Below are 18,149 nucleotides of genomic sequence, written 5' to 3'. Positions count from 1 at the left end.
GATACTTGACCGGGAATCCAGAGGGACCAGCAGAGGAGGTTACTTCTCACCTGTCCCACACTCGCTCACCTGTCCAGTACCCATCCCTCCACCTCTCTCTCTCTCTTTCATTCTCTCTTGCTCTTTGTGGAAAGAAGGGCATCAACTGAGTCATCTGGGCCCAAGGAGCCAGTGAATGGCTTCTCTCCTCACTTCCTCCTTATTCTCAGCAGCACAATGGTAATTGGTCGTAGTGGGCGTGTGTACATCTGGTGCCATGCCCCCCAGTCCCCCCCCCCCCCACACACACACACACACTCCTCATCAGCCCTGCCCCCACCCTGTTGAAAGCTCATTAAAAGACTCGCTGTTAATGAGCTAGAAGGATCATAGAGCTTGGTTTCCATTAGAGGGGGTGGGGTTAAGGCCAGAGATGCTGGCATAGAGTTTTTGTGCCCTTAAAATGGAGTCAGCAATTACCGCAACCCCTTGACACCCCCACCACCACCCCGCACTGCCACGGGAACATGCCCACAAACAACCATGTATCCTACTACCCCCTTCCCCTCCCCCATACACACAAACTATACCCTGAGAAATCCTAGTCACCCATGTCCCATAACATCTCTGCAAGCCCATGTACCTCTTCATATCTGCATAATAACATTGTCAAACACATACAGCTCACACTGAATAAATTGACACACACACACACACACACACACACACACGGAATTATGAACAGTTCTTGTACACAAAAGGCAATGTGTAAACAGGGACTGAGGGTCTCCAATCCAACAGTCACATGAAACATTAATAAGCTGATGGCAGACGGTCCTCAGAGAAATAAGCCACCCTGCTAAGACAACCTTCAACCCCAGTACTGTGACTAGTAACTTTTTAAATGTTGAGCTGTGGGATCCAACATGGAGCTCTGCAAAAGAAAATGTGCAGCATACACAAGATACACACAAAACATACACAAACAAAACACAATCATGTCTTGCCTCACTTCTTTATTGAGCCTCCTCGTGACGAGGTCAATTACAAAATGGTGTCAAGTTTACAAAGACAGTGGAGCTGAGCCTCTCAATAGTTAAGTGTTTGGCGAAGAGGAGAAGAGACAAAACCAGGAATGCTGGAAAAACATGTTGAAGGCATAAAGGGGTGACAGGCTGTTCATAATAATTATAATGGCAACAGCGAGAAGGACTGTCAATCTATGTACAAAACATGAACAGTTTGGCCAAATTTATACTACAGTATATGAAAATAACTGTTTTTCAAACTAAGAATGTGTTGTTGGCCTGAAAATCTATTAAAATGAGGCTTAACACTCCACTCATCCCACATCCATCATTAACATTTATCCCCATCATTTTTATACAAAGCGCTTAATATTATAGTTTTTTCACAAGATGTCAAAAAAAATAGGGGTTCCCTGACATGAGTGGAAATAGAAATCCATAAATGGTACTATAAAGTCATCACAGTAGACACAAAAGATCTGGTAACACTACACTTCACAACCATGTCCTGTTATTGCAATGTTAATGTAACGCCCGGGATTCGAAACCTGGGTCTCCCGCGTGGAAAGCCAACATAATATTCACTAGCCTAAAGGGGAATTCCCCCTGTGCCGGGGGAGATAGGCTTTTGGTCATCTGGTCATCAGGCAGAGGGTCTGAGCCACTACTGCTACATTAACAAGAATTATTGGAGATACAATTGGCTATCTGTGGTTAGTTTGCACTCCTGGAGTAATGTTGATACATGTTGACCCCCTGTGCACATTAGCCGTAATGATTATATTTATGTCACACTTCGTCTTTAAATGGTAGGACAAAGGGTTCAAGTAAAGTGTTACCCGAGAATTTCCCTGTATATACACACACACATAGAAAAGCACACACGTTGACACCCTCATTCACACAAGTGCTCATTTGGTGGTACCCATAAAACTCTCCCACCAATCACTAGCCATTACTGAATCTCTCAACCCTGTAGTTCAACAGTGAATAGACTTTTCAGTTAAACATGCAGTGAGCATAAATAAGGACTAATTCAAACACAAGCAAAAAAGAACAGTACTGAACATTTCAAAATGGCAGCAACACATGCATAAGCTTCAAGCAGTTCAACACTTTACAAATGTAAACATTGTGAAAAAAACACCACCACAATAAGTACAAGCAGAGAAGAAAACTAAAACACACCCGTTTCACATGTATGTCAAGTTGCATTTTTTATGCATAGAAGCTAGACATGAACCATCAGTAGCTGAGACTTTAACGTCTCATTCACATTTATAAAAATATACCAAAAAAGAAACATCCATAGGCTACGTACTGTCACACAGATAGGAGCGCAGACTTGCGAGGCCTCATGAGCCCTGTAAACATTACATTAAGTGACAAGTGTTGTGACAGCCGAGTGCCTTTAAAAAGCGGAGTCTGAGAAGCTACAGGCAGACAGTGTTTGGATTCATTTCATCCCCGTCTCCTGTTCAAACATCTTTAGTCTTTAAATGGTCTTCCAGACAGGGGAACATGGCTTTGTGGAACAGTTAGGTGGCAGGACATGACCTTTCTATGCTGGTGCAACTGGTTTCAGTATCATGAAGAAAAAAGAAAAACATAATCACATATCGATCTTCTCTTGATCTTCTGTTATTTTAAACGGAACAAAACCCCATTTGTGTTTTATGAATCATTGGATAATTAAGACCCATGTGTGATCACATCACCTGTGGCTGGTTTGTCACCAAAGTGGTAACTGGTTCATTTATTTGTGTTTCGTAGTCAGAACACAGTGCTTTCCTGTTTGCGTGGACTGTGGTGGCTTACTTCCTGTTCAACAGTTCTGTTAATCCCCCTACCAAATGACATGCTCTAGTTTTGCTCTGTGGTCTAAAGTAGGCACTTAGTTTCTACCAGCGGCTTTGCATACTTTTGTGAACAGAATTAATGGGTTCTACTGCACATGCACCTCAAAGCAAGCAGAAGGAACAGTGATGACAGGCTGCCTGCTACCTTTTGTAGTTCTGCAGTTTTTTCTTTAAGCAAGATTGCATTAAACATTTTCTATCGATTGCCTGTTGGGCTGTGGAGCAAAATGATCCATTTGCATGAATCAGTCAAATTGCTGGCAGTGGTCTTGAACAATTGAATGTCAATTTCAGTGTGCACAGGAATGAGCAGGGGTCTTAGGGAGCAGTAGTTATTGCCACACTGATGTCCGTAGCGCCATCAGATCGGAACTCCCCAACACCTGTCTCCACCATGGCTGGACTTCCGCTCCTCTCCTCGTATTGCTGTCCGTTCTGCCCCTCCTCCGCTTCCATTCTCTGGATTACGTCACTTTCCATCTTGCTTTCCATCTCCGCCTGATCCAAACCGGTCTCCTCCTCCTCCGTTTTCACCACCACTTGGTCCTCCTCCTCCACCTTCACAGCACCGATGGCGCTAGCATGTGCGTACGTTCCCACACTGGCGTGGCTCAAACCGTGAACCTTCTTCAGGTGTTTCTCCAGGGTGGCATAGACGGTGAACGGCACGCTGCACAGCTGGCACAGAAAAGGGGCCCTAGCCCCGCGGGCGCCATGCGTCTTCATGTGGCGCGTTAGCTTGGAGCTCTGCGCGCAGGCGTAGCTGCAGAGGCCGCAGCGGTACGGACGCTCGCCTGTGTGGCTGCGTCTGTGCACCGTTAGGTTGCTGCTGTTGCGGAACTGCTTCCCGCAGTACTCGCAGGCTTCATTTTTCTTCTTCCTTCCTGGAATGCCACTGTTGTTGTTGTTGTTGTTGGTAATATTATTGTTGCCATTTCCTCCGCTGCTTCCCCCTCCCCCGCTGCTTCTACGCTCATTCTCCCACTGCCACTCCTGTACAACCTCACTGGCAGTACTTGAGCCCCACCCTTTCTCTCTCTCTATGACCTCTGCCCTCTCACTCTCCCACTCTCCAACTCCCCTCACTCTCATGTCACCCGGCTCAGGTCGCTTAGGGGTACAGTTCCCACTGGCGATGCCACTCTCCCCACTGCCCCCCGTCTCCCCGCTCTCCAAGGACCCCTCAGAGGGGCTGGCACAGGGAGAGGTGTGCTGCGGCTCGCCCGGTCCCTCCATCTCCTCCTCTCCGACCTCACCTCCTTCCCTCTGCCGCTGCAACAGCATGAGCAGGCTCCTTTCCGGAGGTCTGAGCTGGGAGGTCAAGAGCATCAGACCCGAGCCTGTGGAGATCTGTTTGGGCAGGCTCAGGTCCAGCTCAGAGGGACAGTGGGTCCTCACTTCTACTCCACCACTGATATCCCCCTCTCCCATGGTCCCAGACGCCTGCACAAGGAACCTCCCCTTCATCCCCTGCCTCGCTGCATCCTCCTCCATTGCTCCCATGCCCAAATCCAGTGGCTCATATCCGCCCGTGCCCACGACCCCAGCCTCCCTTCGGTGGCTCCTCATGTGGCGGGCCAGCTGGCCGCTCTGAGAGAAGGCTTCGTCGCACACGCCGCAGTGGTAGGGCCTCTCGCAGGCATGGGTCCTGCGGTGGGCGGAAAGGCTGCGCAGGGACTGGAAGCCCTGGCCGCACAGCTCACAGGGGAAGTCTATCCGGAGGGCCCCCGACTGCGGGAAGGGTGACGCCGCTGGCGGAGAGGAGGACGGAGATAGCACCAAGCCACCTGTGGTGGTGGTACCGCTAACCTCCGCCAGCTCCCTGAGCCGCACCGAGAAGTTGAGAGGCTGCATGTTAGCGTGTGAGGAAGGGGTGGAGGTTTGAGTCTTACGGGGGAGATGGAGACGCAGGGCGGATGGCTGGAAGGCAGAGGCCAGGGCTTGGCTGAGGTGGCGTGGGTCCAAAGTGGCGGCGGGTTTGTGGCGTTTAAGGATTCCCCTTCCTCGTCTCTTTTCTTCCCCGTCCTCCTCATCCTCCTGGTAGATGCTGAAGGAGTGAGTGTGCTGAGCATGCTGCAAGAGCGTCCAGGCAGACGGGAACACACCCTCACACTGTTGGCAGGTGAAATAGGTGGGCTCGTCAGCTGCTGCAAAACATGAGAGAGACACGCAAAAAGTATGTTTAGAACATAAGATATTATCTTGACCTTTATAGTGTTCAACAGTATATCTCTGTCAGCATTTGAAATATCAAGTGTTATGTGTTAAATGTTAGAAAAGACCTGACATTCCAAAAGACAATGGAGGTAGAATTGAACACAAGATTAGTGTTCTAAAAATTAATTCAACTGAAATAAAATGAAATAATTCAGAGGAAAGCCTGAACACAATAAAATGCATAGTGTTAATTTGACTCTTAAAGTGTACACTTTCAGAGTAAAATTAACACTTGGGATTTAACTGTTTAAGAGGTGGTGGAAGAAAGTGAAGGGTAAAGGACCCAGCTAGAGATCAAAATGCAGAAAAGAGAGACAGAAGCTCCAGGAAGCCAAAGACTAGCAAGCAAGCGGAGCTGGGTCGTCAAATACATATGGACATATTTCTGTATGGATACATGGATAGCTTTGTCTCCTCACCAAGAGCCACTCTCCAATTAAGCTGCAAATTGCTAATTAGCAGAACGGAGAAAACGAAGGCTTTATGCAAATCAGCCACTGACTCAGCCTGCTTGACAAATGAGGCCTTCTGCATAAATCAAAATTGGAGAGAAGATCCCTAAAATTGTGAGGGAAACAGTTTTTTTCCCCCCTTTCTTTTTTTTATAGGAGAGGTTCAAAGCCGACTCTGTTATAAGCCTCTTTCATGTTTCCTCAAGTCAAATCCTTCTGCATTTTACTGGAGGGGGGTTTGGAGAGAGAAGATGAAAAAGAGAGCAACTGTTTCTTTCTCTTTCCCTCCCTCCCTCTCTCTCTCTCTGTCTGGAGAGGAGTTGTGGTGTTTGTGTCCTTTAACCTAGCCTGAGGAGAAACAGAAGAAAAGTTCAAGCTCTTAAAAAAGAAAAGAGGGGAAAAAAAGAAATGGGGTGAAGTGTGAGAGCAAAGAAACGAGAGGTAGATCAGGACTCGGGAGATAAAAAGAAAAAAAGAAAATGAGATAAAACGATAATAATGTAGTACAGGGGGCTGGCTGATAGACACCGCGAAAATATGTCACCCCTTTGGATTGTACTTCAGACCCATCCTCCAACCCCAGTTCTCCCCACCCCTCCGCCCCCAAACCCTCCAAATCTTTCCCTGAGGGGGGGCTTTTGTCTCGGGGTCCTGGAGTGAAACACAATACCCAGTCGGTTTCTCTTTCGTTCCTCCCTTCCCTCTCTCTCTCTCCCTCGGTCTCTCTCTCCCCTCTCGCTCTCTTTTTTTTTTTGTAAGGATTCCCATTTGGCCCAGGGTAGCACTTGAATATTAAGCAGAAGCAATAACTACTAATTAAAAATGCAGATTGGCTGGGAGCACTAACGAGCAGCAGGCAGAATCTCTTGTCCCTAGGGAGACAGAGGGAGGAGAAAAGAAGGAGGAGGGGGGGGGGCATGCAGAAATTGAAAGAGGGCACAGCGAAAGAGTGCGTTGAAGATGGGGGGAAGAATGATGTTGGAGATGAGAAAAAACAAACAAGGAGAATAAATAAAAAGGAATGAGACAGATGCACATGGCTCCTCCATAATCCATCATGCACTACCCCCATCTCTCACACACACACACACACACACACACACACACACACACACACACACACACACACACACACACACACACACACACACACACACACACACACACACACACACACACACACACACACACACACACACACACATTTCAGAAGCTTTCCTTCATCCGAGATGCTCAATCTCCCTCCCACAGTAAGATAGATGAACATCACAGAACACAGAGTTTGAGCCTCCAACTGCACTACTGGAGACATACAGTATGATGTACCAAATAGAAAGACTATAATAAGCTAAATGTAAGGTCCTCTTAATAATGAAATCAGTCTTTTCGCCAAAAAAGGTCTGCCTCTACATCCTACTATAACCCCAATACATGTTATTCTGTGACCATTCTATATATTTCCACATGCCTCCTAAAAAACATTCTCACAATATATTAGGAATAGATCAAATATAGTATGACAGTCGGATATAGAATATCAGATGTATACGATCCTCAGGAATAATTCAAACACATTTAACCCAGATTTGTTTATAAAAGTTTAATCCTAAATTAAATTGTTTTGCATTATTCAAAAAACGCGTGACTCTTGAGTAGTGCATGGTAGGCGTGACTCTTGAGTAGTGCATGGTAGGTCTGCTACTATATAAGCCTGTGGGCACCAAAAAACAAACTCATATGTGCAGAGAAATGCAGAGAGGAAGGAGTAAAAGAGAGAGAGATGAACAGATAGTGAAACAGAAAAAAACATGAAAGGTTGTGGACAGAAGGAAACGATGCAGGCAGCAGTCCCCTGAACGTTACACAAAGGAAGGAAGTACTACATGAGAGAGCACGAGACACGAGGAGAAGGTTTCAAAACGTGTGAAGGGTGTGCAAAGTCACACCTTACAAGCATTTGACAAGACCTTGCTCAACTAAAAACATTCTAAATGTAATTTCTTCCTTCCATCTCCTTTTTCAACCTCAATTTAGAGCATGACCTTCAAATAACCATGATCATTGAAGTCAACACACTATATACCACATTGACTTACTCTTGTATGAGGTATTCACAATTGGACATTGACTTTGTTCCCCAAAGGAATGTTGTTATAACTTCTTCACCTTTTTTTCTTTTGATTGGCTTGACCTCAGCCATGACATGTAATATCTATTGACAGTATCCACAGTGCCCACATTCTCATCTGTCCTATTGCTTTTCTTCCTTCATTCTTCGGATCCTTCCATCATACAACAAATAGCGAAAATAACTGACCTACAAGCTCAACGATGTGACACGCTGTGATCTTGTAGCCCGGCCATTTTCCCATTACAAAATGTTTTGAATTGTTTGAATTATTATTATTACAATTAATTTACTTTTTAATATAACAGGGATGCCAGGGTTAAAGTGGATAAGAAACCCAAGTGACACCTACAAGACGCAATGAGAAAAAGACAAAAACAAAGAAGACCTTCCAGAGAGGCATCATTGTGAACCTCTAGTCAACAGCAGTGCAGAGAAGATTCAACTTATGACACACGCTGAGAGAATGAGAGAGGAGACAGAGTTCACACCATACCCAAGATCGAGGATGAAAATGTCAAGAGTAAGATGAAAGCGATATCAGCAGAATAATGAAATAGAAAAAAAAAAGAGATGATGATGATGTTGATAACACAGTCTCTCTGCCTTCTTCAAACGGAATCCCAGGGGTTCATTTGGCATGGCCCAGGGCAGAACAGTGGAAGATACAGCAGAGGGGATAGAGCTGTACATGATGCAATGTCCTCTATTCGTGTGTCACTTGAGAGGAGTGCAACACTCACACATTGGTAGACCTCACATACTGTAGGTTCAGACCACTTCCCACACAAAATTACACCCGATGCTTGAACGGGGCTTTCTTTAAGTTCACTTTAAAACACATACTGTATGAGGCCATATTGTGACCTCCAGTTGTCCAGGGTGCAGTTACAATGTGATGAAAGAGAGAAAAGGGGGGAGGGTTGTGTGTTTACCTGGCCACTCCACCTAAGAGACACACAGTCAGGGAGATGGAAAGGAGCTACGGAGCTCAGGTGCTCAGCATGGAACCCTCAGGGACCCTTAAGGGCCCACAGAACACTTCGTTTCCACACAATTAGCTTGTGCGACGCTAACTCACGCATGCCTGCTAATGGCAACGCCTAACTAATGAGTTGGACTGGGAGGGAGGGAAGGGAGCAGTTGTTAGTAGGGATGGGGTCGAGGGGGTGGGGGGTGGGGAAGGTTTAAAAAAAATAAAAACAAAACAAAAAAACAGAGTCACCACTAATTAGCAACCTGCCTTGTTCAATCACCCACCTGTTTTATCAGGCTCCACCTTCACCTTTGTCTCCACCTCCCAGGACCTGTCCCTGCCGGTCCCTTTCTTCAACTGAACAAAACCTGCCCCTAACGGAGCGTGGCTGAGATGCTGTTGTGCCCGGCCGGCAGGTGAGGGAGGGGTGCTGGCGTCAGGGGCCTGGTTACGAGCGTGGCAACCTCCCTGTTTGTGCTGGATGAACGCCAGAATGTGGGCAAGAGGGAAGGCCTGGCTGCACTGCCCACAGGTCAGGAGGTCACGGCCCTCATTGCGCACTCTGACCACTGGAGCAGGCTTCTCCTCTGTGTCCTCTGCAGTGTCATCTGCGAACATGAAAAGAGGGTGAGCATACACTAATGGGAACATTAATGATGATATCGTCACTGTCAGGTGGAAACCTCATATGTCCAAAAGCATTCCTTTCTTATTTTTTGTAATAAAATAGTGAAAGTAGTGACAATAGCCGATGTACAAGCTCACAACGGCTCGCATTGCGAGGAGTTGTGAGCTTACAGATCGGCTACTATCACTACTTTTGTGCGACACTCTTGTATAATGAAGTGGGGCATTCATTTACGAAAAAACATAAAGAATTCAAATATGGAGATATGAGGTTTCTGCCCGGACAGAGGGGTGATCAAATACTATTGTGAGAAGTGAACATTTTCCTGGCCATCTCAACTTTGTCCTCACAGCCACTATTGTAACCACAATTCTATACAAAATACAAAGGACACCAAGATATTGTTCAGTAGCATATCGTTGCGGTCGGGTGGAAACCTTGTATGTATGTCCAAAACCATTCCTTTTTTAATTATTTAAAAAATGTAAATAAAATAGTGAAAATAGTCGGTGCAACACTCTTTGTATGATAAAGTATGGCATTAATTTATCATAAACATAAAAAGTTGAAATATGGAGATGTACATGGTTTCAGCAACGATATGTTGTAGTATACTGTATGTAATGTAAAGTATTATATTTTGTCTGTGATAATATTTACCTAAATTGTTAGCCATCATGTGATTTTGTATTATGTATCGTTTCCGTTTAAATTGCTGAATTCCTAACACTCTGTATTGTAATTGCTTGTCAAGTGTCATACTCCATAACGATGTGTCAATCAACTGCTAATTGGATGCATCATGTTTTTTGTTGTTGAAGATTTGTTATTTCTGGCAAGCAACACAGTTGTACAAATGGGTTTATAAATGAAAACCCGAAGAAGATCCTTGGTGGTGGATCAAAATGCTGTCTGCTAAATAAAGTTCTAGCTGTAAGCTTGAATGTCACAGTGTGGGATCAACCAATTTCCTAAGTGTTTTTTTCCAATGCACCTGTCCCCAAAGATTCTCATGCATGTAGGTGTTCTTTTTTATATACAGACATAGTTATTGTTCAGTAGCAGAGCTGCAACTATCGATTATTTTCTTAGCGATTATTCTACTGATTACTTGTTCGATTAATCGAGAAGCGCAGTTTTAATATATATTTTTTTCTTTTCTTTTTTTAAACCTTTGGCCTACGATGACATGCCCAAAATAGGGATAAAATATGAATCCATTTTTTATATATAAAAAAAGTATTAGTTCAATTAACTGTTGCATGCCTATTCAGTAGCACAAGATACTGTCCTGGTTTATCAAACAGCTAGTTTCACTTACAAGCCACCCCCGCTCTCTAAAGCAATGAAGCCAATCTGGCTAGCCAACACTGCCCACTTCCTGTTGCTAACCCAGAAGAGATCAGGTGTATTCAACATTACCTACAGTTAGTACTAGTAGGCCTGTCATTTTTGTTATGTGATGGAAATTAAGCATCTTGATTTAAAAATGCAACAGTGAGAACCACAGCTTTCACCTTGAATCTTTATCCATGTTTCACACACAATTAGACACAGCTTACACTACCTGGCTCCCATAGAAACTTTGTCAATAGGAAGTGGTTCACAATAATATTGACTTTGAGATGATGCTTAAGACCAGCACAACACACTGTACAACAACAGTTAATACATGTTAGAGTTAAAAGCATCAGTCAAAATGTGAACAATAAGAGGATAATATTCAAAAGTAAACTCTCCTGGGTGCCATGTGTCATGTCTCCGAATCTATGGCCTCAAACATGAGAATAATCCATTCTCAGACTAAAGCAAACAACTACAGCCTAGAAAGATAATGTTGTCCATTTTGCAAAACAATCTCACAGCTAGTACAGGCCTCAGGTCAGTGAGATCTTTGTCAGTTTGGAGGGATGAGGAGGGGGTGGGGGTGAGTCATAACAGTGGTTCTCAACCTTTTCAGGCCGTAGATCGGCTGTTTTCACAATTTCTGCCTCTTTCTTATACTATTTGACAATTCGGCCAATGTTTGACCAGTTTTTAAAGTAGTTTGTTGATTACTTAATATCAACAAAGTAATGATTTTTTACCTTCTTTATTTTTTTTTATATTAAAAAGGTCTTAAGTCCTTAAATTGTCACTTCACCGTCACTTGCGGATCCCCCCTGGGGGGTCCCGACACACAGTTTGAGAGCCACTGACTCATAATAACATTATTGCCCAACAGTGAGGGGCACACCTTGATACCTGGCCTGAATACACCTGCCCAGGCTCGGCCGGCTAATACGTACAGGACAGGTACAGACAGTACAGTTGAAAGGTGGATCTCTTGCCGGTGGTTAGTCAAAAATGTCACCTTTCCTGTTTCAGGGCTGCTGCTGTTTGTGCAGACATGCAAGGCGCGGTTGTTGCACATACAGCAAGTAGAGTCTGTATATGGGCCTGTGGTCAAATACTGGTCTCCGTTGGAGAGATCAGTACAAAAAGCAGAACTATGTCTCTTGTTTTTGTATACGGGCGAATTTCTATGTAAACAACGCTGTCCTTTCCTGGCACCAATCCGAGTGTTAACTGATCAATCTTAATAGGATTCAAAGCATGTGATTATTACTACTCGTTTATATGATTTTTTTTGCATAGAATTGTATGTTTGTCTGTGATTAAATGTTTCGATGAATTGAATACACATGGACCCCAATGTAAACAAGCCATAGTGCTTTCTTGGGGTTTAATCCTTTTAGCAGACTTTGTATAGAACTGTACTTTCTGTGCTTTTTTGTGTGCAAACTGTTAAGTATTCAATCAATCAATCAATCAAGAAATATGTTAAACAGCAATATGGGCGGCCCCATGCCTGTATTTGCTATTTTCATAATTCAGTTTTAGTGTACAATCTATCAGTTGCAATAGACTGGACACTCTCACCAGTCTTATGCAAACGGTCTGTCTCATATTCTAAGAATGAAGCAATGAGGAAATTGTCCCAGACAATAAAGACAAAGTAGTCCAACAAAGTAACTTGATCAAGGTGTAGCCTGAACAAATTTGTTTTTTGCCTTGCCTTATGCTAAGACAATAAAAACTGACTTTACACAATATAAGCAAACTAAATAACTACAAAAATAGCCAAAGTAATTACATATATTTTCTTAATAATCTCAATTAAATCGTTATTGTAGCCTGTATTTCTAAAATACATCCAAACCGTGTGCGCAAAACTATTCATTGAATTTAATCAAGACTTTCGTACATAGAGAAAAGGAACCCAGCCTGTTTGGATGTGTTAATAATATCGTCACACGGACGGACTTACCTTGAATCACACTCAGGTGCTGTGGTCGACTTCCAAGTTTGCGTCTGGACATTTCTGTCTCGTTGCACCGGGGTCAGTGTTGGACCGGTGTATCCAAAAGCTCTTAGTTTGGGACTGATCGACACCTGTCTAATTACTTTATTTCAATCTGCCGTAATCAAACGATTAAGACGTGAGTGATTTACTCTAGCGCACTACCGGGGACGTTGTTAGGACTCGCAGCGTGCAGTGAAGGAAGGATAGCAGTCAGAAAGTGTTCAAGTTCATGCTGTACCCCGCAGCGAGGGGGAGGGGGCGAGGCCAACTGTCCGCGTCACGCCTCCAACCTCGACCCCGCCCACTCACAGACGCCCTGTGTAGGGCAGTGGTTCCCAAACTGGGGGTCGGGACCCCCAGGGAGGTCCCCACATGATTTTTGGGAGGGGAAGGTCCCCAGATGACAGTGAATTGACAATTTAAGCACTTTAAGACCTTTTTAATACCTTAAGAACACCCCCCCCCCCCAAAAAAAAAGTTTTAAAAAATCATGCTTCAAAAGTAATCAACAAACTATACTATAAAAACTGGTCAAACATTGGCCAATTCAACAATTGTCAAATAATATAAGAAAGACACAAACATTTTGAAACTAGCCTTTCTAGCTGCGAGGCGTTGAGAGCTTGTAGATCTGCTATTTTATAAATGTAATGCCTCAACTCCAACAATTCCAAGTTCCAGTCAGAGTGGGGGTCCCCAGTTCAAATATGATTATTTTGGGGGTCATGGCCTGAAAAAGGTTGAGAACCACTGCCACTGGTGTAGGGCAGTGGTTCAACTTCTGTGTAGGGTCCTTGAAGAGGGGGTCCCCAGTGAAATCTGCTATTTAAAAAAAGCAAAAAATCTTGGAATAATGTGACGAATTTTGAATGTTTATGAAACATTTTAACTGCACAAATCTTGTATTGTGTCCCTGGCACTAAATATTTTCAGATGGGGGTCCTCAGCCAAATAATACATATGGGGTCCTTGACGTAAAAACGTTTGAGGATCACTGATGTAGAATGCACTTTGTTTGCAGTGATGTTTTTGGCACAAATGTGCTACTTTTGCATGATGCTTGTACATGTTGTACAATATTTTTAGACTTTTGTGTGATTTTGTGTTTGAATAAAGATTGCATTTTTTTTGCAATTAGTACATTTCATGTTGTACATTTGCTTGCTTACATTTGCACGCACGCACACACACACACGCACGCACGCACACACACACACACGCACGCACGCACGCACACACGCACGGACACGAACACACACACGCACGCACGCACGCACGCACGCACGCACGCACACACGCACACACACACACACACACACACACACACACACACACACACACACACACACACACACGCAGTTAATTGATCAATCTGTGACTACACTTCTAAAGTTTATGTTTGTTACTGTTGACTCTGTTTTTGATCATTGTAATGCAGTCAGAGTCTGTTACTTCTGTGGAACAGTTAATAACAAACACTGTAAGCTTTGTTGTAAATCCTTTCCAGTGAAAGTGTATAATGTTTATTTTGCAATGTTGACTAATTAAAAAGTAATTTTACTTTAAATTCAAAGTCTTGTCTGTATTTTTTTATATATTGATGTGTGGGTTGTGTAAGGGTGCTAGGGTGTGGCTTTGGGGAGGGGGGGGCATGGCTAGTGGCCACGCCCCCCAAAACCCCCCCTCTAAAATCTCCTGGATTCTGACAGGACTTGTCAGAATTTGAGGCATTTTGTTCAAAACGGAGCACTCCTGCAAACTTTGGAAGCTAATCTTAGCCAATCAGGATGGAATATGAAAAATCTGAAAGACCCGTTCCGTTACACAGAGGTGTACCAATTTGAGTGATGTTTGGACAAAATCTGTAGGAGCACTGTCAAAGAAATCGGCCTCCTGGTGGCGCTATAACAGGCCCATAATTTGGGGCAGAGGTTCTGCTCTAGCCTGGGTGCCAGCCTGCTTCGCTACGTTCGGCGGATTTTTTTTTCTCTCTGCGCTTCTCAGTCTGGAATGCACCCGATTGACTCGTCTTTCAGAACTACACAGGAAGTACACAGGAACTACATATGTTACGTTCGGCAACGTCGTTGCTGATTGGATGTTGTTCAAACGAATGACGAATCAAAACGGTCACACCGTTTTTTTTGTCCCGCCCCGCACCACAGACCAATCAGAAGCCACGGTAGGTTTGGAACCTTGGCTGCTGTGTCCCGCCTCCTGGAGATAGGAGGCATTCCAGACTGAGAAGCGGAGAGAGAAAAAAAGTCCGCCGAACGCAGCGAAGCAGGCTGGCACCCAGGCTAGTTCTGCTCTGGCATAGGGAGTGTGTGAGCAGTGAGCACATAGCGACCAAGCCAACGGTGCCGGAGATTAGCTGGTCACAGACACACACACACACACACACACACACACACACACACACACACACACACACACACACACAGAGTGCAAAACATTGTAGACAATAACAATTTGACCGATTTTGCCCGATAATGCATAGTTTTTTGATTTGATTTGATTTATTTGAAAAGCCAAAACCACATGGTCACCGCAGTTCGAGGATAACACAAGAAAGTCCTGAGACTTATTTCCGTTGAGGTCCTCTTACAATTAACAATCAATACGTTAAAAATACTTTACAATACAACACATGTAACTAACGTAACACTACATAGACACAAGTGACATACACAGTACAGACACAGTACACATTACACAACAATACAAAACACAAGTAACATTCACAGTACATACGGTACATACACACAATACAAGAACACAAGTAACATACACAGTACACAAACAAGTGCTACCTTATTTTTCCTAGTCTAAAGACCCTCTATAGGGGAACCTTTTCTAATAGACATGATTTAGTTTTGTATTTAAAAGTCCTCAGATTTGTTGTCAGTTTGACACTGTTTTCGAGGTCATTCCACTGTGTGGCTCCTATGTAAGTAAATGATTCCCTGCCTACTTTACTTTTAAAAGCCGGAAGGCTCACGTCTGCTACACTGGCTCTGGTGAAAAAATGGTGTACTTCGCTTCTCTGAGTAAAACATGTCTTTAAAAATATGGGGACCTCTCCATATATTATCTTATGAACCATGGTCAATCTGGCCATGGTTACCCTGGATTCTACTGGGAGCCAGTTGAGTTCTCTAAACTGGTTCCTGCCTATATGGGATATAGGTCCTAACCCTAGAATGACCCTGATCAGTCTATTCTGAGCTGACTGTAGCTTTGTTTTGAGGGATTTCAATAAGCCCTCGAACCAAGATGTACAAGCGAAATCAAAATTACACATAATAAGGGAATTGGCCACCACCTATCCAAGTACCTTGCTGTCCTTGCCAGAAATTTAGTCAGTCCGGAGACTTTGCTCAGTACCTTGCTGGCCATATTTCGACCATCTAGGTTACCCTCCAAGATACAACCCAGGTATTTCACCGATGATTTTGCTTCAATGAAGTCAGAATTTAGTTTGACCTTGAAATCAGGGCTCTTTCCTAATTTGATTTTAGAACCAAATAGAATTGATTCTGACTTCCCTGTGTGTAAAGATAACTTGTTATCTATAAGCCAGGAATTAACATTAGTCAATTCCTCGCTCAGGGAACTCTTCAGTGTGGATTGATCCTTATGGGACATCAGCAGAGCCGAATCATTGGCATACAAGAACAAATCACAGTTACAGGCGTCTGTCATATCATTCACGTATACCAAAAACAGTGCTGGGCCTAGAATGCTTCCCTGAGGAACACCACATTTCATGAAGCTTGAATCAGACAAAACACCATTTACCTCTACCCTCTGTTCGCGGTCCGTTAGGTAGGATTGAAACCATTTGCATGCTGCCCTGTCTGCCCCCAGGGCCTCAAGCTTGTTGAGAAGTCTAGTGTGGTTCACTGTGTCGAAAGCTCTCCGTAAGTCCAGTAGTACCATTCCACACAGCTTCCCACTATCAACCTCTTTCCTAATTTGTTCCGTTAAGAATAGTAAGCATGTGTCAGTTGAGTATGACTTTCTAAAGCCTGATTGGAAAGTCATACTTGACCGCGACGGAGGCGCGCCGTCTCAAGCAAACTTGAGCCAGGAGAGGTACCGCTGAGCGAGCTAAAGCGAGCGAGTCGCCGTGCCGAACGTTGCGAAGTTAGCTTGAGCCGACTCAGCGCCGATTGAGTTATGTCCCAATAGGCACAGAATCATAAATCATGTTTTGGGGGTGAGCGTTTGCCCCAACTGCCACTCAACGTCTACTGGCCAATCACAACAAATCTTTTCCGGGATTTGTCAGAATCTAGTTGTATAACGTCAATTGGCCTGTTATAGCGCCACCATGAGGCTGATTTGAAAAATGTGTGAGAATGTGCGTGCAAAATTTCACGGAAATTGCACACTACGTTTTTTATTTGAGGAAGCACTCCTGCAAACTTTGGAAGCTAATCTTAGCCAATCAGGATGGATGAAAAATCGGAAAGACCCGTTTGGTTTAATGACTACAGAGGTGTACCGATTTGCATGATGTTTGGACAAAATCTGTAGGAGTATTGTCAAAAAAATCGTCCTCTTGGTGGCGCTGTAACAGGCCCATGTGAAACATTTGGGGCATAGGTTCTGGTCCAGGGAGTGTGTGAGCACAGCGACCAAGCCAACGGTGCCGGAGATTAGCTGGTCACAGACACACACAAACACACACACACACACACACACACACACACACACACACACACACACACACACACACACACACACACACACACACACACACACACGTCTAGACTATAGCTCCACGAATCATGTTCAACCCAGATTTGGCTCAACAAGGGGAATGAACTCGTTCTCATGCTATTCAACAAAAATGTGGAATGCCCTACCAAAAGGAGTAAAAGAGTGTAAAACCTTACTCACTTTCAAAACTGCCCTAAAGATACACCTTCAGGAGGCTGCAATTCGAAAATGGCCCCTGTCTAAGTCTTAACCTACCCCCCCTTCCCCATTTCTTTTTCTTCACTTGTACATATTTTTCACTCTTCATACCAGTAACCTGTAATCTGATTGTGAGGTTCTGTATAGTAGTGTGTATATCTGTCTGTCTCTTATATGTCATCATGATTTGTGTGCATGGGGATCTCATCTTAAACAAACTCAGTGCTTAATGAGTCTTACAGTTTAGTAGACCTTGTATTGTGAATTTGTACTTCCATGTACTGTTGTTCTCATGTCTTACTAAATAAAGTACATCAACCAATCAATCAATCTAGACCAGTGGTGTAAAGTAAAGTACGTTTATTCAAGTACTTAAGTACAATTTTGAGGTATTTTTTACTTTACTGGAGTATTTCCAATTTTCAGTACTTTTACTTCTACTCCACTACATCTCAGAGACAAATATTGTACTTTTACTCCACTACAATTATTTGAAAACTTTAGTTACTAGTTACTTTGTAGATTTGTATTATAACAAAACATACATTTACCATTTCAGCCCTATATACATTTTGGCCAGTTGAAAATAGCGATGCAAGGCATGTGAGCT

At 43.8% G+C, this 18,149-nt stretch overlaps 1 protein-coding gene across 2 annotated transcripts; it reads right to left on the bottom strand.

Moving 5' to 3' along the window:
- Nucleotides 1-975: 975 nt before the first annotated feature.
- On the bottom strand, nucleotides 976-12,816 carry znf296 (zinc finger protein 296). Of its 2 annotated transcripts, none has more exons than XM_084063728.1 (3): nucleotides 12,578-12,816; nucleotides 8,924-9,247; nucleotides 976-5,013 (listed from the first exon to the last, which is right to left on the bottom strand). In XM_084063728.1, the coding sequence occupies exons 1-3, from the start codon at nucleotides 12,627-12,629 to the stop codon at nucleotides 3,185-3,187; spliced, it is 2,205 nt and encodes a 734-aa protein (XP_083919854.1). In that variant the 5' UTR covers nucleotides 12,630-12,816; the 3' UTR covers nucleotides 976-3,184. The 2 variants fall into 2 exon arrangements, with proteins under 2 accessions (XP_083919854.1, XP_083919855.1); XM_084063729.1 differs by having other exon boundaries at nucleotides 976-5,010.
- Nucleotides 12,817-18,149: the final 5,333 nt, after the last annotated feature.

The sequence above is a fragment of the Gymnoscopelus microlampas genome (genome assembly GCF_963454915.1).
Source record: "Gymnoscopelus microlampas genome assembly, chromosome: 8".
Classification (NCBI taxonomy): domain Eukaryota; kingdom Metazoa; phylum Chordata; class Actinopteri; order Myctophiformes; family Myctophidae; genus Gymnoscopelus; species Gymnoscopelus microlampas.
The sequence above is the reverse complement of the archived record's forward strand: the minus strand, read 5'-3'. Positions and strand labels throughout refer to the sequence as shown.